Here is a 24,905-nt window from a genome sequence, read left to right as displayed (position 1 = left end):
TATATTCTTTCTAATTATATAATATATTTTTAAACAAAAATTGTATACACAACTATGCTTGCCATTTTGTTGTTTTCTTGCAGCTGCTTTTAACAGAAGACAGGAAATTTGTATTTATGGCTTAATTGCTTATGAATACTACAGAATATGAATCGTCCAAAATGTTTTAATGCAACCAGATTTGCACATTAAATCTATGCAAAATACTGTCAGTAAAGCTACTATTCTCACAGATCAAGCCCCTGGAGAGGTCTGTCAACCCCTGTATATCAATGACCCCAACCAATTTTGTTTGGAATAAGAATAATAATACACGTGGCTCAAGGTCAGCAAGAGGTTGGAAGAGGAGGTGGACAGAGAAGGTAGAGGGGGAGGGGGAATAAATGTACATCGATATAGGGAAGGAAGAGATGGACAGAGAGAGGTGAACAAAATGAACAAAGAGAGAGGAGAGGAGAGGAGAGGAGAGGAGAGGAGAGGAGGAGGAAGTGGACAGAAAGAGAAAAGGATATTAGGACTTCTAATTACCATATATATTTAGCAGTTGCAAAGCATTGGCAGGTTCACTAGTACATTTATGTTTTGTCTCAAACTCCAAACTGCATCTTATATAATGAACATATTTTGGTCTTGTTTGGGATTTGATGAAAAAAAGGTCTGGTTCTGAGGGGCCTCCAAACATCAAGGCCCTTGAGATTTGGACGCCCCAAGGACCAAATAATGCCAGGGGCATGACCCCCCCCCCCCTCCACTCATTAGTCTGCCAATGTTTCTGCTTTAGAATCTCTCTTTCGACCCTCTCTGCTATCTATTTTTTTTTTAACTACGGAAATATTGGTACAACAACAGAATTAAATCTCATTACCTTCCCAGTGGCCATTTGTCGTTTCCTTCTGGAGTTCCTCTCACGGAGCTGCTTCTTGGTGGAATGATCTCTGATAGATGTCTTGCTTTCATTTTGGTCATCTTTTGAAGAACCCTTGTGCTGCTTCTCTTCATACGCCTTCTCTCGGTCAGATAACCAATCCATTTCCCAGTGTGGATTTTGCTCAACAAAAGCCTGAAATAGAATACAACTTTACAAATTACACCCCTCTGGTTAGTAAATTGGCACAGGATTGATATCCAGTGCTTTCTGTCATATTGGCAAATAAAACCGCATTAACTTTCTGTACTGGATGCGTTAGAGTCTTTTCGAGATTTGCATAAGATTGTCACAGCTCATAATACTCTCATTTATTGTTGCCAATTCCAATGCATTTACCCAGACAGTGAGATACTGTGCAGGCTATCACCAAAAGTGAGACACTGTGATTTTTTTTGGTCTCATTTTAAATAAATTAACTTTGGTCAATGTTTTTCCATACAGAAAGTACAGTTCCGGAAGGTCTGTAAAATACCTATAAAACCTCTTCATTAGACTTGCAACAGTTTTTTCCTACAAATTTCTGTAGAGAAGATGAACAGCAACAAATGTAAAACAAGGATAATGACGTGTAACAGAACAGCATGTGCAGAGGGGATTAGATTACAAAATGAGATACCAATACTAGTAGATGAGTTTTTTTTATTTTGGCAGTAAAATAGTTGATGACGGCTGAAGTAAGGAGGATATAGAGAACAATGCAAAAAGAACACACAAATTTAACTGCTATGATTAGGTTTATTTTGATCACATATAAAATGTATTTGCACCAATACGACATGAAAGTTATCCAATTCAAGAATTGCAATTATTTTGAAAGATAACATGGAAAGCTTGTATCCTCCTTTGTGCAAATACATTACATGTCTTTCCTTAACGATATTATTCAATACTGGATTTTCCATTGTTTAAAAGTCTTTCTTTGAATTCTGCATAACTTTTGTTAAAGTGTCCTGCGAAACAGTTGCAATTTCTTCACATACTGCAACCTTCAGATTGTCGAGTGAACAAGGTTTGCAACAGTAAAATATGCTTTTCAAATTGGGCTATAATAAGAAGTTGCAAACAGCAAGAGCTGATAAACGTACACGCCAGTAGAGATTGTCGAAGGCAAAACATGCACTCAAGTGTTGAGGAAGCATTTCTTGAACAACTGCCATGGATGCATTAGCCATGTGGGCTGCTGCTCTATTTAGCTGGAATCACATTTCAGCCATCTTGATACCCAAAGGCTCAAGTTGTGACCAAAAAAATCTCTGTAGCACTGCAACATGGAAATTCCACACCATACAGTCACTTTAGTCATGTAAAGTGGTTTACGATCCTGTTGTACGAAGAGAATAAACCTGACGACATATTGTGCTGCGATCACGTATTGAAACACTACACTCAACATTGAACTGTGAACGGAAAAGCCACTGAATGATAACGTGATGCTGTCCACTGCATCATTGTTACTGAAACTGGATGCTCAAACTGCCAGAATAACAGCTCTCAGGGGTGACTAACCACTCCTCTCCACTTCTACTATGCAACTCAAATCCGTGCATTCATTCTGCACCACCATAATGCAATTAGGCACTATCAACAAAAGCATTCTGGAAAAATATAACAATGGAAACTCCAGGTAGGAATATCAACAATGTAGATTGCTACTTACCATAAACAAGGCATGTCAAGTTGAAGACAGATACGATTAAAAGATACTCACATATAGCTTTTGGCCACAGCCTTCATCAGTAAAGAGACTGACTGATTGATTGATTGAGGGGGTGAGGGGTTTACAGGACCAAACAGCGAGGTCATCAGTCCAGTGATCCTGAAGTGAGTTACAGAAGAAAGAGAGTCTGCTAAAAGTGGACGGATCCAGTCAGGGGAGTCAAATTATAAAATAATGAACATTGAACACATGCAGTAAAGGCATAAAAGGTGAAACCAAATCTACAAACTGGAAAAAATGAGGGCAGCCATGGGGTCACAGATCGAGAAGACGGTAAAAGAACTCCCAACCACAAAAAATCTGCCCCTGCTCCAAGACTAAAGGAGAACCTTATATCTGGAAATAAAACCCACTTTCACATAGGAAACCGAGGACCAGTTCAACCATCTGTAGATCATCTGGCAATATTAAATTTAAGGAATCGGGAAGACTATACTTAACATGAAGGGCCGAAAGAAGGGGTCACTCCACCAATATGTGAGATATCATTAGTCTGGCTCCACAACCACATTGTGGGGTGGGTCGTTACATAGAAGGGAACAATGAGTGAGCCGCGTATGACCAATGTGTAAATGGCGTAAAACAGTGGACTCCTTCCAGAGGAGCGAAAGGAAGAGCTCCAAACTGGACTAGACTCCTCAATTGTGCCGAGTTTATTAATATGAGCAGTAGCGCTTCAGATGACAGAGAGATTTGACGTAGATCCACATATCCACAGCTGGAAACACGAAAGGAAATTGGGGGGGGGGGGGGGGGATAAGATTCAGCTTCTCTAGCCAAACGATCAGCCAATTCATTCCCTTGGATGCCCATATGACTTGGGACCCAGAGAAAAACACCTAAACAGGCAGAGCACAGAGAGGTCATGGATAGCAGAGACTAAAGTGTGATGATGGTAGCATCGGTTGATAACCAGCAGGCTGCTCATGGAGTCTGAACAAATTAAAACACTGTGGAGGGAGGCCTGGGAATAAAAAAGGAGGGCCCTATTAATGGCTAGAAGCGCTACTGGGAACTCACTACATGATCCCGGCAATAAATAGTGCTCGAAGCCAGTAGGAGATGTGAAAGTGTATCCCACCTTATAATTATCTTCCACCCATCAGTGTAAAAGATGGTGGCACCCTGGAACTCTGTAAGGATGGCCCATACACGATGTCAGAAAACTATAGGAGCGACAGAGATCTTACGACCCTGGAATATATCAGTCCTAATCCGTAGTCTAGGCACCATCCAAGGATCCAAGGAGGGGCGGAGGGGGGGGGGGGGGAGGGGGGGGGGGGGGGGGGAAGACACGGGGTGCAGTCCAGGGAGTCGAGACGGAGATCCTGACAGAGGGAAGCGAGACAAATACCAATCGGCAATCCCGCCCGTGGGCGGTTGTCAGGAGGCAGGCGTCCCTCATTGGTGAAGAGCACAGGGTACACAGGATGGTCAGGGAATAGGTGAGTGGTGATTGTGTAAGAAACAAGGAGCTGGGTCTGTTGTATGTGTAGAGGGGGAATCCCCGCTTCTATGAGGAGACTGTCAACAGGACTAGTACAAAAGGCACCAATAGCCAGACCCACCCCACAATGATGTCTGTGTCAAGGAGTTTAAAAGTGGAAGGAGCTGCTGAGCTCTAAACTCGACCACCATAATCTAGTCTGGATGCGAGCAGAGCACGGTAAAGATGGGGAAGAGTGGAACGGTCTGCACCCCAAGATTTCTGGGCCAGGAGGGGGAGAGCACTAATCCTCCGCATACAAGTAGTCTTTAGGTGGCGAATATGGGGCAGCCATGTCAGCTTGTTATCATAAACAGAGCCCAAGAAATGGGGCTGTGCTACAACATTGAGGAGCTGGTTGCCTAAATGAAGTTCTGGATCGTACTGTATGGTGGGTTGACGACAAGAATGAATAACCTGCATTTTGTAGGGAGAAAACTGGAAGCCATGGTTGGTGGCCCGTCAGATGGCACCTTGCAGCTGGCACTAAGCAGACGCTACCGAGTGGGAGCTGCACAAGATGTAAAAATCGTCAACATGCAACACCGGGGTAACCAGAGGCCCAACAGAGGTTGCAAGCCCATTGATAGCAATGAGGAAGAGTGTGACACAGCACAGAACTCTGTGGGATACTGTTCTCCCGTATCTTAGGGACACTGAGTGAAGTGCCAATTCGAACCCAGAAGAGCCAGTGAGATAAAAACTTGCGAATAAAAATCTGCATAGGACCATGGATGCCCCAGTCATGGAGGGTAACTAAAATGTGATGGTGCCAAGCCACGTCATATGCCTTATGCATGACAAAGAAGACGTAACGAGATGCTGTTGGTGAGTAACAGCCTGTCAGATGGCTGATTCCAATCAGGGTAAATAGTCAGTTGGGCCCAGAAGCCACACTGATACGGGGATAAGAGGCCCCGAGGTTCGAGTACCCAACATAATTTGAAGTTGACCATACTCTCGAGCAGTTTACAAAGTACATTTGTAAGGCTAATTGGGCAGTGGCTGCCGAAAGACGTTGGGTTTTTCCCAGGGTTAAGGATGGGTATAGCTACTGTCTCACCATTGTGATGGAAAAGCACCCGTGAGCCTATGTAGTTGGAGACCCTGAGGAGCTGTTGCCTCTGGGGAACGTCCAAGTGTTGGATCATCTGGTTGTGGACGGAGTCCAGCCCAGGGGCTGTCTCGTGAAGAGCTATGAGGTTGCACCAATTCCCTCTCAGCGAAGGGTGCATTATAGGGCTCAACATGGTGCTGGATGAAACAGAGGGGGTCTGTTCAACTCTCCGTTTCTGCTGGAGAAAGGTGGTAGGGTAGGAAGAAGATGACAATGCCATCGCAAGCTGTGTTGCGAGGTGTTCTGCGAGGACCAACGGATCAGTGCACAGAGGACCTTGGAGGTTCAGACCTTGGACAGTTGATTATCGCTGGGGGCCCAGAAGGTTACAGAGCTTTGACCAAACCTGCAATGAAGAGACATACATTCCCAGGGAAGAAACATAGTGCTCCCAACATTCCTTTTTACTCTGTTTAATAAGGTAAAAAGCCTTAGCACAGCGACGCTTAAAAGTGAGGAGGTTGGTCTATGAAGGGTGTCACTTAAATCGTTGCAATGCCCACTGGCGGTCCCGGACAGTGACTGCGACTGCGACTGCGACATCCTTGGTCGAACACGGTACTGGCCGATGACGAGGGGCCCTATGGATAGGGGGACAGCAGTGCCAACAGCATGAAGAAAGTGGCAGAGATGCCTTGCACGACTACATGAAATGAATTCGAGAGGGGGAGGGGGGGGGGGGGTTAAAGTGGACAGCAGACGTATATAAAGGCCAACTGACCCTGCGGAATGCCGAATGTGGGGGCCTGTCTGCCTGGCGGCAGCAGGGGAACGATAAAATCACCGGAAAGTAATCACTGTACAAAGGTCATCATGTAATGACCAATGTAGGGAAGCAACGAGGGCAGGGGAGGAGATCGTGAGATCGATAGCAGAGTAGGTGCCATGAGCGACACTGAAGAGGGTAGGTGAACCATCATTGAGAAGACACAAATCGAGGTCTGTGATAAGTTGGTCAATTAGGATACCCCTACCCGTTGAAGTGACACTTCCCCATAGTGGGTGATGGACACTGAAGTCCCCGAGGACGAGAAACGGGGGTGGGAGTTGCTAGATTAAGGTAAACAGTGCAACGTAAGCAAGTGGCCTCCCTGGAGGGAGATAGACATTGCAAATGGCGATTGCCGGATATGTTTGCACTCAAACCGCTATCGCTTCAAAGGTGGTACATAAATGTACCAGGTCACTGATGACATCGGAGCAAATCAAAGTGCAGACCCCACCAGATGCTACCCTGGAGCGAGTACGGTTCCGACAGAATGCACAATAACCACAAAAAGTTGGATAGTGGTCATCATGGAAAACCGTTTCTTGAAAAACGAGACAGAAGGCAGAATAAGAAGAGACAAGATGTTGCATTTCCAGTAGGTGACGATAGTATCCGTTGCAATTCCACTGGATGATCGTGTGGTGTGAGTCCAATGTAGGCACGAAGGAGCCGAGGAGGAGGTCTGGTGACTCGTTCAAAGGAGGTCTGGTGACTCGTTCAATAGTACTCACCAAGAATGATGGGGTGACATCCATAAATGAGATGTCAGACTCAGGTTGCAAAGGGGAAGATGGCACCTTTGGGGCACGAGGGTGTCTTGTCTTGGTATTATGTTTCTTCTTCTTCTCTTTCTTAGGTGGAGGAGGGCAGGGCACAGGGGGAGTACAGGCTTCTGCAAGATCTGGAACGAAAGAGACCTGGGGGCGTACAGATGGTGCGCCTTGTGGCCAAGTGGTGATAACAGTCTTCTGGCCTGAGAGACGCCGGGGAGACGGGTCCTGGGAGGGAGCCTGGTCACCGGCAGATGCCAAAGAAGGGGGGGCACTTCTTCAGCTGGGGAGGGGCAGCGGCTCACTGACGGGAGGTCATGGGAACTGCAGGGGAGGAGGAGGGGAGAGTGGGACAGGGCTGGGGTAAGGATGAGGGAGGAGGAGGAGGAGGAGGAAAGGAAGTAACAGAGGCAAAAGTTGAAGATAGTGACATTCGATGAAGTCTCAGCATAAGACTGGCAATCCAGGGACTTGTATTCTCGGATCTTCTTTTCTCTCTTGTAAGCTGGGCAATGCGGTGAGTGAGGGGAGTGGTGGTCAGCACAATTGACACACACAGGCACCAGAACACAGAGGCTTCCATCACTGAGTGGGCGGCCACAGTCACCACACAAAAGGTCCGCTTTACAGCAGGAAGACATATGCCCAAAATGCAAGACTGAAAGCATTGCATAGGTGAAGGGATATACGGCTTCACGTCACATCTGTAGCACGACCTTAACCTTCTCTGGGAGGGTATCCCCGTCAAAAGACGCAATGAAGGCACCAGTGTCGGTGAGGTTGTCTGTGACCCTTCTGCACACATTGAACAAAATATATGCTACACCACTCCAGATTAGCCCGGAGTTCCTCATCAGTTTGTAGGATGAGGTCCCTATGAAAAATTACTCCCTGGACCGTATTCAGATGCTGGTGAGGAGTGATAGACACTGGGACATTGCCGAGACGATCACAGGCACAAAGAGCTGCGGATTGAGTGGCAGAAGCAGCTCTGATCAACAGGGAGCCCGACCGCATCTTACTATGAGACTCCACATCACCAAACTTGGCCTCAATATTTTCCACGAAAAACAATGGCTTTGTGGCGGTGAATGTGTCCCCATCCATACTAGTACAGGTGAGGTAATGGGGCAAGGGTTTCATCCCAAGATGGTGAGCCTGGCCCATGTCCCACAGTGTAGCCAGGGAGGGGAAGGTTGCCAGGTCATAAGAAGCAGCATTCAAGGATCCGTCACCATTCGAAGAGACGGCTGTTTGAGAACGGCCAGAGTTTTGCAGCTCGATACTTCATGCGCCAAGCAACTACTCCTAGGCATACGTGGGGAGGGAACAGCTCAGGTATCAGTAGTGTGATCCCTGTATTGTCAGGGGGGCTCAGCTATATGGGTACATAACAGCTCCACCACATGTACTGGCTACACGTGCTGGTGACCTAGCAGGGTGGAAGGGGGCTACAGTGGGGAAGGGGAGAGGGGAAGGAAGGGGGGAGAGGAATCCACGCTGTAGATGCTAGGGAGGGAGTACTTCCCCATATGGCTCACACTAAAAACAGGAAATTTTACAGTGGAGGTCAAATGTCACGTGGGGACCTAAACGCCAAAAAGGTTGAAAGAATGGGCTTAAAGAACAAAATTGCAACCAATACAGGAAAGCAGGTGGATAGCCAGGTCGACATAAATCAGAACATCGAGAGAGGGGAAGGAGGTGGCAACGGGGAAGGAGCAAGGATAGGGAGGGAGGGGGCAGGGAGAAGGAAATGCAGCCAAGGAACGAAGAATGGGCTGCAATAGCTCGGGGCCCCGTGTGCGCCATGCGCAAACTCACAAAAGGACCGTGAGCCTCCTGGGGGACAGTAAAGAGAGATACGTACAAACAATGCTGTGTGATTGTCTCTATTTACTGATTAAGACTATGGCTGAAAGCCATTTGTGAGTGTCTCTTAGTTGTGCCAGTCTGCATCTTGACGTATCTTCTTTATGGGGTAAGTAGCAATCTGTCTTTTCCTACATTGTTGATATTCCAGAAAAATATAAATTTGATAACATTGAATGTAAATTGAAATTTTAAGAAGTCTTATCTTAAAGTATCTGTATGGAGGGTAACGTTACATGGAAGTGAAATAGATAAATAGAAGGTACTGTGCCCATCAAGAAGGAGGAAATGTATGGAACAACTTGACTGTAAGAAGGAATATGCTGATGTGACACATTCTGAGGCACTAAGAAATCACCAATTTGGTAATGCAGGGAAGGGTGCGGTGTAAAAATTACACAGTGAGATCAAGTCCGGAATAAAGTAAGCAGGTTCAAATGGATGTAGGTAGCGCCAGTTATGCGGAGATGAAGTGGCTTTCACGAGATAAGAGTACAATGGAAAGCTGCATCAAATAATTCTTCTGACAGGAGACGACCCCAACAACAACATGGACTTCGGATGATGACAAATACGTGACTAGGGTAAATACCGGAAGTGCGTACTTCACATCTCTCAGCTGCCTCATCGCCAAAGCCTTCTTCGTTGCCCTACTTTTTTTTTTTTTTTTTGGTTCTGCAGTCGAGGCCTCACTTCACCTTTTTCATTTGGCTATTTACCCTTTGCAAGGCAATCAATAAAAATACTGATATTTGCAACCCAGAAACGTCAGTCAATATTTTTTTGACAATAGAAATAAACTTCACCATTCTGGTCCAGAATCAGAATCTTCCATCTACTGCTTTGATTTCAGTTATTTTCTGGTATCACCTATGTCCCAACCAGAGCAACAAATTCGTATGCAAAAAAAGAATAATTGTTTACAAAACTCTCAAAACATCGCTATTTTTGTATTTGCTTTATACCAGCTTTCAACCTAGGGCTCTGATCTTGCACAAAGCTTTATCCTATCATTCAGTTCCAGATTTTTTAATGGTGTAATGCATAGTCTAATAATTTTGAGCACACAGCCATGCGAATTCAGTCTCTTCCACTGATATTTCAGCCATGTAGCTTGTAGGCCATCCTCAGAGTGTGCCGAGAGAGAGAGAGAGAGAGAGAGAGAGAGAGAGAGAGACACGGTACTGAGATATTACATTACATTATATTTACTTTTGTTCCATAGATCCACAGTGAGGAGATGCTCAAGGCTGCAGAACATGTCATACAATAAGAATACACATGAACTTGTCACAAAAGATGTAAATGTACAGTATGGAGCGTAACATAATTCAAAGGCTATTGTCTCCATGCATCATAGAAGGGAAAATCAGTTTACAGATTAAGCATCAGATAGCAGCAAACACGAAAGAATACATGGCAAAATGTTTAGACGGCACACATGCACGTCACATGACTATACAGAGCTAGCAGCAGTGTGCATCAATTGTCCCAAGCTACCAGTCACATTGCAAACAGTGACATGGAGGAGTCAACAGAAGAGCAAAGAGGTTCCATAGATCCACAGTGAGGAGATGCTCAAGGCTGTAGAACATGTCATACAATAAGAATACACATGAACTTGTCACAAAAGATGTAAATGTACAGTATGGAGCGTAACATAATTCTCCATGCATCATAGAAGGGAAAATCAGAGGGAAACATTCCACGTGGGAATATATGGGTGTTCAAAAAGAAACGAGCCGGAGTTTGAAATGTGCAAACCGGTGACAGGAAAGTAATATTGTGTAATGTGTCGTGAGGGGTGATTCTGACCAGAGTGTGGAAGTTCACAACCCACTACTAGACGGCACACATGCACGTCACATGACTATACAGAGCTAGCAGCAGTGTGCATCAATTGTCCCAAGCTACCAGTCACATTGCAAACAGTGACATGGAGGAGTCAATAGAAGAGCAAAGAGGTGTTGTTCGTTTTCTGACAGTGGAAGGAGTTGGAGGAATGGACATTCATCAATGAATGTCACAAGTGTACAGCGAACACTGCATGTCCCTTGCAAGGGTCAAGGCGTGGCACAAGCACTGCAGGGAAGGACGGTTGTCGTCAGCCGATGATGCACTGACTGGAGCACCACAATGCATTACTGATGACATCATCCAGTTGGTGGATGCACTCATTACCCAGGACTGCCGAGCGACAGTGAAAGTCGTAGCCGCAGTGGTCAGATTAAGCATCAGAAGTGTTCACACCATCATTAAGGAAAGACTGCACATGTGCAAAGTGTGTGCCCCACAGTCTTCAACCACACCAATGGAAGCATCCAGGGTCACCACTGCCAAAAAAAGCCAAGGCCATCCATCCACACACGTGCAGGAGAGGTTATGCTGATGTTCTTCTTTGACCAAGATGGCCCCCTTCTGATTCACTTCCTGCAGCACGGGACTACAGTGAATGCCCGGAGTTACTCGCAAACCTTGACCATCTTTCGCCAAGCGATCAAATCAAAACAACCAGGCAGTCTCACCTGTGGGGTCATTCTGCTCCACGACAAAGCAAAGCCTCGTACGACCAACACAGTCGTGGAACTCCTGCTGAAATTCAAATGGGAGTTTTCGGCCACCCTCCATACAGTCCGGACTTCTCTCGCTGTGATTACGCCATTTTTGGTCCCCTTAAAAAGGCTCTGAGGGGCAAACAATTCACCTCGGATGACGATGTCCAGCTGTACATGCGGAACTGGTTAACACTGCAGTCCCGGGAATTTTATGAGACCGCCATTCACTGCCTTGTATCACAGTGGGACAACTGCCTCCACAGCCAGGGCCAATACTTTTAACATACAGGTACTGGTTTCTGTAATTATGCCTCCGGCTCGTTTCTTTTTGAATGCCCCTTATAGTGAGGATAGTTCTGATAGAATGTAAATAATTTAATATTAAATGAGACTGCCCCCCCCCCCCCCTCGTGCACACACACCTGTCTACCAACACTGTGCTGGCTGGACCACAACAATACCTCCTATTTCCTCCCTCTACCCACCCCTTCCAATACTACCTGACTCCAGTCCATCTGCCAAAGTTACGACGACAGAATTATCTGTCCACCCGGCACAGTATAGGCACACAGAGGTAGGTAGGTATGTGTGTGTGTGTGGGGGGGGGGGGGGGGTCTCCTTGTGCATGCTTGTATTTGTACTCTAGTTCATCAAAGGATTTTTTCTTAAAGGCAGCAAAGCTTTCATTGTCCATTAGGTTTTCTGTGGATGATGCTGTGATATACAGAAAAGTTGCAATGCTGAAAAATTGTGGTGAAATGGGGGAGGAGCTGCAGAGGATTGACACTTGGTGCAGAAAATGGTAATTGACCCTCAACATGAACAAATGTATTGTATTATGAATACATACACAGAAAGAAATTTAGCCCATCAAGCTTATAAAACAGTGGTTCAATCAATACTTGAATATTGTTCATCAGGCTGGGATCTGTACCAGATAGGATTGATAGAGGAAAAAGAGAAGATGATTCAAAGAAGAGCAGCAAGTTTTGTTATGGGTTCATTTAGTAAGCACAAAAGCAACACAGAGATGCTCAGGCAACTATTTGCTTACCGTATTTATTCGAATCTAAGCCGCACCTGAAAAATGAGACTCGAAATAAAGGAAAAAAAAAATTCCCGAATCTAAGCCGCACCTGAAATTTGAGACTCGAAATTCGAGGGGAGAGAAAAGTTTTAAGCCGCACCTCCAAATCGAAACAAAGTTGGTCCATTGTAATATGAGACACAATTTAGGTCAAATGAATGACGATACAGCTACAGTAGTTGAGTTCGAGTCGTAAGCTTAGCAGTTAAGCTTTACCACGTAGCCATTGCTATGCGTCAGGTGCTCCGTCCGTATTTATAGGGGTAGCCTTCCTTTTTCACGTGCTTCGTCTGGTTTGAGTCGATTGCTTATTTTGCTTTGATCTGATAAGTGTCGTTTTCTTTGTTATAGGTGTTTGCGTGTCACTCTAAGCTGAAAATGCATTACTGCATTGTGTCATGCATTGTTTGTCGCATTCTGATAGTGCGTGTTTACGGCCTGTCGCGGCTCGCGGCATGGCTTGCTTTTCTGCGCGCTACCGCCGCGTACAACTAAAAAAAAAAAAAAAGAGAGGAATCATCTCATTAGCGAAACAATGGCAAGAGACTGCTATTTGTTGTCACTTACACTGCTGCTTTCTTTGATAATGATCAACAAGAATCAAATAATAGACTGCGTATGATAGAACATGTTCTGAACGAGAGTTAGGCGAAAATTTTTCTCCGTTTGAAAATCTTTGCGGCCGCTTCTTTATTACATCAAATTCTGCACAGAAATTAGAGTCATCTTAGATTTAAAAATCTAGTCACTTGCCGTGCTTCATTTCTGACTGCATCACTATTAGGCATAAGAATAATACGAATATAAACATGACACAATACGTATATTCTTCCGCGTTTGCTGTTGTCTCATTCTAGTTTCGTAGTTTATTAGGCAGATAGGATTTAAATGAGATAGCAGCAAACACGAAAGAATACATGGCAAAATGTTTATATTCGTATTATTCTTATGGTGAAGAAAATACTGTATGTGATTCAAATTTCATCGGGGTCCTATTAGCAACCATCTCTTCTCACAGATAGGAAAAAATTCAGAACATAGAATTGGCCATATTGACAAACATCCCAAACAGTCTTGCCAGTCAGATTTTCGTAGTACACTGAAATTGTGCTACATTCGAAGATGAACAATACGGTATTTGTATTTACTTCGTTGGATTATGTATGAAAATGCAGTGGTCGAAACTCGCGGCGGAGAAAAAAAGCTCGTCTTCCACTTTTTTTTCTTTAATTTATTTACTGACGCAGAGGTTTTGGCGCCAATATTTATCTTTGTGCCTACAAAGCATGCCTGCGTAGCGCTACATATATTCGACGGCAGAAGTTAGTTGTGGCGGCACGTACCAACATTTTTCATAACTTCCGCTTCCTTTGCACTCGATTCTAAGCCGCAGATGGTTTTTTGGATTACATAAACAGGAAAAAAAGTGCGGCTTAGATTCGAGTAAATACGGTATGCTAGTGGCAGACCGCCAGTTCATACTGTCAGCACTATGCGCTACAGTGACCAGAAATAAAACCCTTAACATAATTTGACCAAGTCAAAAGTCTTCCCCTTACATACGAACAGAATTATTTTCTGGTTCTACTTCTTCTACACTAAGTACTTCGTCAGTTCTATCTGTAGCACTGACACATACATGTGTCGCATGGCTATGAAGGCCCGTGAAAGGTAAAAATCAATAGTTTGCACTTTTATGACAATCGAACTAGGTGGAAAAAGAAAAATAATGTTGAGGAACATCTTAAATGAGAGATGCTCTTGTGCACCAATGGGAATATGCTGCTGCTTCTCAACAGAAACAATCACTTGTTGAAAGCTTAAATAGAGCCAAAAGAAGTTGAAGTTTTTGCTAAAGTAAACATTGCAGTCAAAATACTCACCAATCACAACTTTTTTTTAACAGTCAATTTCAAAGCACTAAGGTTTTATCTTCAGGCACATAGCGTGACAACATTTGAAATTTATCAACAAAAATAGCCAACTTTTGAAAATTTAATATAACTGGATAGATTATAAAAGTCTACACACCAAATGGCAGCAGGGGGAAACACATACAAAAGGTTAAAGAAGTGTGCAAGGTTTTGGAGCCAGTGGCCTCTTCTTGCTTCTGGCAGAAGAGCTGAAGGGGAAGGAAGAGAGATGAAGGAAAAGCACAGGCAATGTTTAGTGAACAGAGAGTTTGGAATAGTCGTCCAGAAACCTGGGTCAGGGGAGACTTACCACGCAAGATGAGAAGGAAAGACCTTTACTTTCAAGGCTTCTACCAGAAGGAGCCACTGGCTCCAAAGGGTTGCACATTTCTTTAATCTTTATGTGCGTTTTCTCCTGCCAACAATGGCCAATTGTACATGAGTGTTCAAGGCATGTGACATCACGCCACAGCGTGGAAGCACGCGTAAAAGGAATTTTGCTGCAGTTAGCAGTGAGCCAGGATGTAAATCAGCTACGATTCCCCTGGAAACTGGCCACCGCAGATGGGGATGAAATGTTGAGTTTCAATGTTGAATCTATCTAACCATGGCATAACAGCCCAGAATATTTCATTAATTGTGACATTTTCGCCGTGTGTGTAATATACAGGGTGTCCCATTTATCTTGACCACCTTAAATAACTGTTTGTCCAGATGCAGATTACAAAATGTTTCAAGCAAATGTTCTTTAGCTGTCAGTGGGACATTAATCAACATGGTTGCCTTCATTGTAGCTTCTTCTTCTCTTTTTAAGATATGAACAGCAGTATGACTTTTTTAAATGGCACCCTGTGTTTTTTGTTCGACAATGCATTTCCTGCCCTAAAGACCTATTCAAAAACGTATCACAGTGTACCATTCATTGAAACACAATGTTACTAATTGCATAACACAACACTGACTTTGAACCTGGGATCCACTTGCTGGAGTTTCCAGAAAACAAATGTAAACCAAGCAAACACATAACACAAAATTGACTTTTGACTCTCCTGTGCCACTACTCAGGAGTAGAACATTCAAAGGTGCTCAGAGTGCTGACCCTGGACACCTATACACAGGTGCATTCATTGAATTAAAGAATTATTTGCTGCTTCCAGTGTTGCCCACTGAATAGAATTACAAGCAAGCATGGTATGTTCCTGCATGTCCTCTGGAGTTGTTGGAATATCGTGTTAGACGTCTTTAATGCATCCCCAAAGAAAGAAGTCCAGAGGATTTAAATCAGGAGACCTAGCAGGGCAAGTAACTATTCCCATAAATACGTTGAGACAAAATCAGGTGCAAATTAACATTGTGGACATAGGAAATGTGACGGGAACGATAAGAAATGTCGTAAACGGCGGGAAAACATTAATTTCAGGAAAGTAAAAGACAGGTTATACTGTATGTTAGTTAAGTGATAAGACAGGCACATGTAAAGAGTTGCGGTTCACATAAATGAGCAAGTAATCACTTGTCAGGTAATTATTTTTCATTGATGTTTGTTAGTTTCATGTACCATGGCTCATTTTGCATGATAAACCATATTGATGTGGAATGAGTCATTTTTCATTAATATCATAAATTAATGCTGACATTTATACCTTTTTTTTTTTAGTGATTCCTACCCACCACCAAATATATATTCTATAGAATAGGAGGAGTTATCAAGAAGAATTTTTTTCAGTTGGTTTCAAATTTCACTTTGCTGTCTGTCGCACATTTTATATCAAGGGTTAAGTGATCAAAAACTTTAGTTGTAGCACTGTTCACCCCTTTTCCTGCTAAAGATAACCTTAATGTGGATTAATGAACATAATTTTTCCTTCTGGTATTGTAATTATGTATATCATTGTTCCTTTTGAACTGTAGTAGATTACTTACAACGAACTTCATGACAGGCTAAATATAAAGTGAAGAAATAGTTAGAATACTGAACTCCTTAAACAGATTTCTACAAGATGATCGTGGGTGAATACCACAGCAGGTTTTTGAGTAACGAAGACTTTCTTTCTTAAAGATGGGTTATCTTAAAACATTATTCCATATGACATTATAGAACGAAAATATGCAAAGTATATCAACTTACTGATTTGCCACTCCCCGAGATTTTCAATCATTCTAAGTGCAAATGTGCCTGTACTAAGTTGTCTTAGGAGTTCCAAAACATACTTTTTCTCATTTACATCATCATCAATGTGGACACCTAATTTTGAAGTTCCACCCTATTTTTTATTTCTTCACCGTGTATCATTGGTGTAGTGTCCCAAGATGAGCAAAACTAAATATGTTGCGTTTTTTAAAAATTAAGGGCGAGACCATTTGAAGAAAACCAATCAGCAATACTTTCAAGAGCACTTTTTAGCATTCCTTCTGTTTCTGTATGTATGCTTGAGCTGATAACAATACTAGTGTCATCTGCAAAAAGAAATAATTCTGCATATTAGACAGAAGGTTGTTTACATATACAAGGAACAACAGTGGACCTAAGACTGAGCCTAGGGGTTCCCCATACGTGATTTCTCCCCAGTTAGAATTACATCCTCGCACTACATTGGTTGAATTACTAAGTACAACTTCCTGCACTTGGTTGAAGATGACATTATCTATTGTTTGGCTGCACCATCAATCCCACAAAACTTCCAATTTATCTAGGAAAAATACTGTGATTCACACAGTCAAATGCTTTAGACAGGTGGCAGAAAATACCAACTACTGCTATTTTATTATTCAATACTTGTAAAATCTGGTGAGTAAACATGTAAATGACATTCTCAGCAGAGCAACTCTTCTTGGAATCCAGACTGTGATTTTCTGAGGATATTATTGTTGCTAAGGTGAGATACTATTCAAGAATATGTCACCCCAAAAATTTTGGAAAGCAATATATTCATTTTTTGTAGTTCTGTTTGAGATCATTCCTGGGAAAGGGCGTACTAGTTCAGCTAAAGTGAATTTGCTATAAAAATGCATTCTGGTAACAACCATTCAGTGGGAGGATAAGGCATACTTATTACATAAAGAAATTGAGTAAACAAAACTGTAAAATACGAGTCATAATTTTGTTGAGAGGTAATTGATTGCTCATACTGGAATTCTGTAATAGCTATCCACCTTATATTTATCTCATAAAAGGATTCCAGTTGACACATCACACTTTGGTGAAATTAACATTATTCAAGATAATTTCATTTCAAGTCAATCTGTTTCTGTTAACTGAAGTTCATATTTTCAACAGAGAATGATATAAGCAAAATTATGATCACAGAAAATGTGTTGTAAGAATCTACCTGAAGTCGAGTTCTAAAAGAATATTGACAGAACAGCCTCATAATTTTTTAAAGTACAGAGAATGATTTGGAAAACAGTTGGATACACTGTTTGAAGATGACTTAAAATGTTAAATTACTCATCAAGGGGGGAAATTTTGTAATTTAGGTATTTGAAAATGTTAAAGGGCAGATCAGCTTAAGGTAGCAAAAATTTGACAATATTCAACATTTTTTTTCTACCACAGAAAACTTACAAGAATAAAAGTTGACATGCCCAAACAGATGGTCTTCTTACACAGGATAAAAAGATAATCTATGATAAAGAAACCATTTTTACTCCCTTTTAAGCCGTTTCGATATTGGAGTGGTCGCAAAATAGTACTATAGCATTTTTCTCATGCCCAGAGTAGTTTTAAACTTTTTAATGTTGAGCTTAGTTTACTTCATTGGCAAAATACGTATCTACAAAAACAGTGCTCTTTCAGTTAGATATCACAATAAATAATATATTTAATTTTTTCAAATTATGAATTTAATTTTTTGAACTTTTTAAACAATGTAATATGTTTTCAACTGAGAGGCTATTAATCAGAATGATCGGATTTTGGTTGATTCTGCTGATAATATATAGTTACATATACCCAAAAAATTTCAAAGTTCTATGTCATTTAGTTTTTGAGTTACGAGGGAAACAGACAATGAAAATGTGAAGTGCAGGAAATGAGCGATAAACATTGCTATGCATTTTTCATGCCTTTATTGTTGTATTAATGTAAATCAAAAGTCACTAGCAGAGTAGGTTGGCTCTTCTAATGATGCTTGGTGGTCTGTCATCTCCAATCTGAACTCTCTCTTTCTTTTTCTTGTCTCTTTTGTTGTTTCTGGCTTCCTTCTCCCTGCCGACTTCATTCCCATTGTATCCACTTGGTCCAATGCAAATTTACCAAACATTACAAACTCAATTCTTAACAGTGTAATTACTTCCAGTCTACCTTTCATGCCTTCATTTAATGTAATTATTGCAGTATTAGCTGCAATTTTAATAACCACTCCCCCCACAAAATCCAGTTTTGGGACAAACTTTCCATATTTTACTGTTCAGTGACTCGTTCACATTTCGTTTATCAGTTCCAGCGCATTTTTTAAAGCGCTCTGTGGCAGCTAAATTCTTGAACACAGGCCTGACAGCTTCAATCCCTGAAGGTGGTAAGGTACTTTCGTGCCTACAGCTATTAGCAGTTCTGTCAGATATTATATGTTGATACGGTCACCATAACTCATTGTCCTTGGGACAAAAATAAAGCACCGGGTTGGAATCAGAAGAACATTTGTGATACCACATAGCACATGTAGCTGCTCTCATATTAATAACATAACCAGAATTTTTCTAAATGTATTCCCATATTATGAGGTGGTTGTGTTTGTGATGGGATTTGTCTGTCAGTCTCTTTTTACCACATAGAGGTTTTCTGACAGAGAGCTATATACCTTTGTACAAACTTCACGCAAGTTGACAGCAAAGTATGAGTAATTTAGCTTCAAAACTGCATATAATATGAGAAATTTTGTTAAATGCACAATTAGACACAAGGAAAATTTAAAGTTACTCTTAGGGTGGGGTTCCAATGGGCAGATTGGAAGCATTGCTTTACTATTTACTCCATAACATAAAAACTATTTACAGGTATTGTAATATTTTTTCGCTAAAATGTTCCTAAACATCTGAAGCACAAGGAAAAAATAATTTTGAAAAATCAGCTTCTTGAAAATCTTAAGTTGTATCTGCCCCCTTAAGTGAGAAGCACATATATGCATAATAAAAATGTTAGAGGGAACTTACGGCATATTTTTCCGAGTGTGACTTGCCCTTCAAGTGCACTGACGCACAGTGGAGGTCGCCCATCCAGGTGCTGCACAGCTTACAAAACCAAGCAGTGGCTGACACAAAAAATTGCAGACCTGAAGCAAATGAAACAAACAAAAACTTCAGCAACATTGTTGAATACTAAAGCACTTATTTCAAATGCTAGATATGTATACGTACCAGTAAAAGCTCATACATCCAAGTGTCTGTATAAACTTCAAAGCGCAAAAATGGTCACAAACAACTGTGCACAACAGCTCACGTAAGATTACGAGATCAGTTTTTTTTAACAATTCTACAAATATAAGTGACCAAATTCAGTTATTCATGGTGTTAAAAAAAACAAATCTGTTACAAGTAAACAGGTCTGCAAGACTTTTAGATGCTGAAGGTGTTTTTTCATTAAATCTAACAGAAGCTGAAAGTAGACAATGTTTTATTTATCATTTAAATAAATAGCGACCAATTATAAGTTGGCTCTTAACAATAAAACAAAAAACATTTGTAGGGTTCTCACACAACAACATACAATACGTGACAACATCTCAAGTAGAAAAATTTATGTTAATGAACGTGGGTATCAAAAAATAAAACCATAATGTTAGAACACAGTATTTGAGGTGTGCTACTTGACACAGTCAAATCAATCAAATATCTAAGCATAACGTTGCAAAGTAATACGAAATGGAATGAGCAAGTACAGATGATATTAGGGAAGGCGAATGGTCAACCTTGATTTATTGGCAGAATTTTAGGAATGTGTAGCTTATCTATAGAGAAGACTGCTTATAGACCACTGATTTAAACAGTGTAAGAAGATCCATGATAGCTCACAATGTTGTTGCAAGCTTTCAACTGTGAAGCACTGCTAATGACTACAGGCGAAAATGGTAGGGCAAGGGCATGTTTGCTGGTTCCAGGTATGAACCTTGTCCAGTCTGTACTATAATTTGTACAATATTGTAATTTATAAAATGTTACATCCACAGTCTTTACACAGTAACATGGTCAACTAAGACTTTGTTGTACGAGTTTCATTATGTCTTTTCTGGGCTGCACTTGTAAATGCTAAGAATGATTTTTTTTTTTTTTATTAAGCATTTCATGCGGATTAAAATATTCGATGCTTTGTGTTTCAATATTCATGACAAATGGAATGTTTTAAATGATTTTTGTTTATGTGAATGCAATGTGCCAATTTGTGTTGTCCTACAAATTGGAATGTTGTGTTGTTAGGTACCAGATGATGGCTTATGACCAAAACCAGTAGCACTAATAAAATCCAGTTAATCCAGTTCAGCTTCATGAGTTTTTGAAACATACTCTGACAGCTGAAAATTGACAGAAGAAAACCTATGAAAATATACTGTTATTATTAAGAGTATACTGATCAAGAGAAAGGAATGAAGTTTCAATTTATGCTGTAATTTGATTTTAATTTTATTTTTTCAACATGAAAGAAAGAATTTCATGATTTCCACACTAATGTACCTAAAGCAAGGCATTGAAGTGGTGAATCTTTTGACATCTGATGTACACAGCTAACAGCAGCTGTTTGTGACATATTTCAGTTTTGCCTCAAATCACAACTTACATTTTGCTTAATTATCCAGATTATTTTAAAGAATTTCTTCTTCTCCCAAAACTAGACCTCATGCTGGTCTAATCCGATACCTGATTTGTCCATTTCAGACATTTCATTTGGATATCGTAATTCAGATAGCAACCCACAGTGTAATTTATGAGAAGTTTCGTTGTTTTCGCTCCACTCAAACATTTGGCCATAAAGATTGAATTAAAATTTTAGTATTCAGCCCAGATATCGCAGTGAGCAATGAGAATCTCAGTGACAGATTCATAGAAACCAGGCTTACAAAATATACTGTGTTTTGTTCTCCCCCCCTTTCAAGATTTGGTAAAGCGTATTCTTTCTCCTTGCTTGCCTTGATCTTAAGCTCGCACATGTGTCAACAGATATGCAAAACATTCTTTGAGGATGTTATAACAATTACAAGAATGCAGCCGAGTCATGTCTTCAACAACCACTGATATTTCAATATGTGTGGCGTACACATGCCATCATTTTCAAAACAAAATTAAATGAGAGACCATGATGTGAGGAGTACATTCAGAAAGATAACATACACACACGTATTCACACGCATGTCTTGATATGAGGAGCACCTGCAGTGAGATATACACACACCCAAGAGCATGCAAGTGCGTGGCCTCCTCCACCACCACACACACACACACACACACACACACACACACAGTGAACAACTAATGCCGCCACAACACCAAAGATGAGCAACATCAGCAATTATTGAGACCAAATGTTAATTACCAACGAGTTGAGCACGTAGTATTAATTCTTAACACTATCCCACTACCTGGAGTTGCATGTCAGATTCTCTGTGTTGTTAGATTCCATGGGATTACAGGTGCCGAGACTATGTTCTGCAATAGCAGATATGCTTGTCTAATGCAAGCATGTGTGATGCATATTCTCAATATACCAGTCGTCCTTGGTTCTGATGATCTGACTGATATAGACCTTATCTTAGACAATGGATGAAAAGCACACTTCACACTGTCTTTCCACAAGTCCAACCAATTCTGTTGGAAAAGCCAACTGCGTAAGCCAAACAGGCCCTAGAGTTAGGTGTCACCTCATTTTTTTCATCACTCACCCAATTGTTTGACAATGCAGCCTGTCATAAAGCAGCATGTGTGAAGCGATTGTTTATGGACACTGATTGATTGATTGATTTAACTGAGAGGGGTTATGGGATCAAATGGCGAAGTCATCAGTCCCGTGAATCTGAAGTGAGTCACAAGAACAAGGGTCTTCTAAAAATGGACGGATCCAGCCAGGAGAGTCAAATTATACAATAATGGTCATTAAACACACAGTAAAGACATAAAAGGTGAGACTAAAACTAAAAATTGGAAGGAAAAAAAGGGTGGGGGCGATCATAGGGTCACAGACCGAGAAGACTAAGAGATGTCCCAACAAAAACCAAGCTGCCCCTGTTTCAAGACTAAAGCAGAATCTTATATCTGGAAATAAAAACCACTTTGACAGAGGAAACCGAGGACCAGTCTAACCATCTGTGGATCACCTGCTAATATTAAATTTAAGGAATCGGAAAGACTATACTTAACCCGAAGGGCCAAAAGAAGAGGACAGTTCACCAATATGTGAGATATCGTCAGTCTGGCTCCACAACAACACTGTGGAGATGGGTCGTTATGCAGGAGGAAACAATGAGTGAACCAGGTATGACCAATGCGTAAACAGTGGACTCCTTCCGAGAGGAGCAGAAAGAAGAGCGCCAAACTGCAGCAGACTCCTTGATTGTGCAGAGTTTATTATTATGGGCAGTAATGCTCCAGATGGCATTCCACTTTTGGGCAAAGAGAAATTTGACGTAGATCTGCATATCCACAGCTGGAATCGTGAAAGGAATTGGGGTAAGTATCTGCTTCTCTAGCGAAACAGTGAAACAGTGCATTCCCTGGGATGCCCACAAGACTTGGAACCCAGAAAAGACGACCGAACAGGTGGCACGAGCAAGGGCAGAGAGAAGGTCATGGATAGCAGACATTAGAGGGTGAGGAGAGTAGCATTGATCAATAGCTTGCAGGCTGCTCATGGAGTCTGAAAAAATTAACTCACCTGAGAAAGAAAAAGAAGGGCCCCTTGAATGGCTAGAAGCTCTGCTGTGAACATACTACATGATCCCGATAATAAATGGCGATCGAAGCCAGTAGGAAAGGTGAAAGTGTATCCCACCTTATAGATTATCTTCGACCCATCAGTGTAAAAGGTGGTGGCACCTTGGAACTCTGCCAGAAAACCATAGAAGTGACAGAGATCTTAGGACCCTGGAATAGATCGGTCCTAATCTATCTGGGGGGGGGGGGTATGGGGTATGGGAGGAAAGACACGAGGTGCAGTCCAGTGAGTGGAGATGGAGATCCCAACAGAGGGCAATATTACCCATGAGAAGGTGTCAGGAGGGAGATGTTCGTCATTGGCGAAAAGCACAAGGTACACAGGATGGTCAGGGAAATGGCAAAAGGCGATTGCATACCTAGCAATACGTTGGCTCCATCGGACGTGTAGAATGGGAATCCCCATTTCCGTGAGGATACTATCAACAGGACTAGTGCGAAAGGCACCAATAGCCAGATGCACCCCATAATGATGGACAGGATAAAGGAGTTTAAAAGTGGAAGGAGCTGGTGAGCCATAAACCTGACTACCATACTCTAGTCTGGGCAAGAACAGAGCATGGTAAAGATGGGGAAGAGTGGAACGGTCTGCACCCCAAGATGTGGGGGCCAAGAGGTAAGAGCATTAAGCATCCACATACATGTAGCCTTTAGGTGGCGAATGTGAGGCAGCCATGTCAGCTTGTTATCAAAAATAAGGCTCAAGAAATGGGACTGGGCTGCAACATTGAGGAGCTGGTTGCCTAAACAAAGTTCTGGATTGGGGCGTACGGTGGGTCGAGAACAAAAATGCATCAATCGCATTTTTGAGGGAGAAAACGGGAAGCCATGGTTGGTGGCCCACACACAGGTCCGTTGGATGGTGCCTCGGAGGTGGCACTCAGCAGATACTACCAAGTGGGAGCTGCACGAGATGCAAAAATCGACGACATACAATGCCAGGGTAACCAGAGGCCCAACAGAGGTCGCAAGCCCATTGATGGCAACGAGGAAGAGTGTGGCACTTAAAACAGAGCCCTGCGGGATAACATTCTCCTGAATCTGAGGGGCACTGAGTGAAGTGCCAACTCGAACCCGGACGAGCCGGTGAGATAAAAACTCACGGATAAAAATCTGAAGAGGACCAAGGAAGCCATAGTCGTGGAGGGTAACAAAAATGTGATGGTACCAAGCCATGTCATACGCCTCATGTAGGTCAAAGAAGACCACGAAAAGGTGCTGGTGGTGAGTAAAAGCCTTTCAGATGCCTGATTCCAATCGGAGTGAATGGTCAGTTGGAGATCACCCTGCCTGGAAACCACAATGATACGGGGACAAAAGGCTCCAAGATTCGAGCACCCAAAATAATCCAAAGCTGACCATCCTTTTGAGCAGGTTTATGGGCATTAACACTGCAGAAATTAACTTATATGTCTTTCACTATAACACTTCTAGCAATATGTGACTCGAGGTGGGCTAACACAGCTGACAAATTTTCGGTGTCTGAGATGATATGGCCCAGACAGTGACAACTATCGGCCTGACAATACTAATCAGTGTGAGCTGGTTCCTGCAAACAGCATGTCTGGATGTACAATCAACCTTCATCCTCACCACCATGCTGTGGAAGGGAAGGTGGCAACCCCTTTCCACCTCCACTGTGAAGTAAATATTTGGGTGGATTGAATTCAGATGTACTAAAAAGCCATTCACATTCTCACTTCCATGAGGCGAAACAATGAAAGTATTCCTTATGTATCTGAAAAAGAAGGCAGGTTCAAATGCCGCCAACTCCT

At 42.1% G+C, this 24,905-nt stretch overlaps 1 protein-coding gene across 5 annotated transcripts in view; it reads right to left on the bottom strand.

Annotated features, from left to right (window-relative positions):
* Nucleotides 1-24,905, bottom strand: part of LOC126106779 (zinc finger matrin-type protein CG9776-like) — a 268,248-nt gene that overhangs the window by 94,984 nt on the left and 148,359 nt on the right. For all 5 annotated transcript variants that reach the window (XM_049913158.1, XM_049913157.1, XM_049913159.1 and 2 more), the window contains 2 exons: nt 19,366-19,484; nt 866-1,060 (listed from right to left, as the gene is read on the bottom strand). In XM_049913158.1, the coding sequence (XP_049769115.1) occupies nt 866-1,060; nt 19,366-19,484 (314 nt within the window). The remainder of the gene's footprint in view (nt 1-865; nt 1,061-19,365; nt 19,485-24,905) is intronic.

This window comes from Schistocerca cancellata, chromosome 10 (assembly GCF_023864275.1).
Source record: "Schistocerca cancellata isolate TAMUIC-IGC-003103 chromosome 10, iqSchCanc2.1, whole genome shotgun sequence".
Taxonomy (NCBI): Eukaryota; Metazoa; Arthropoda; class Insecta; order Orthoptera; family Acrididae; genus Schistocerca; species Schistocerca cancellata.
Note: the sequence above shows the minus strand (reverse complement) of the source record. Positions and strands in the feature narration are given on the sequence as shown.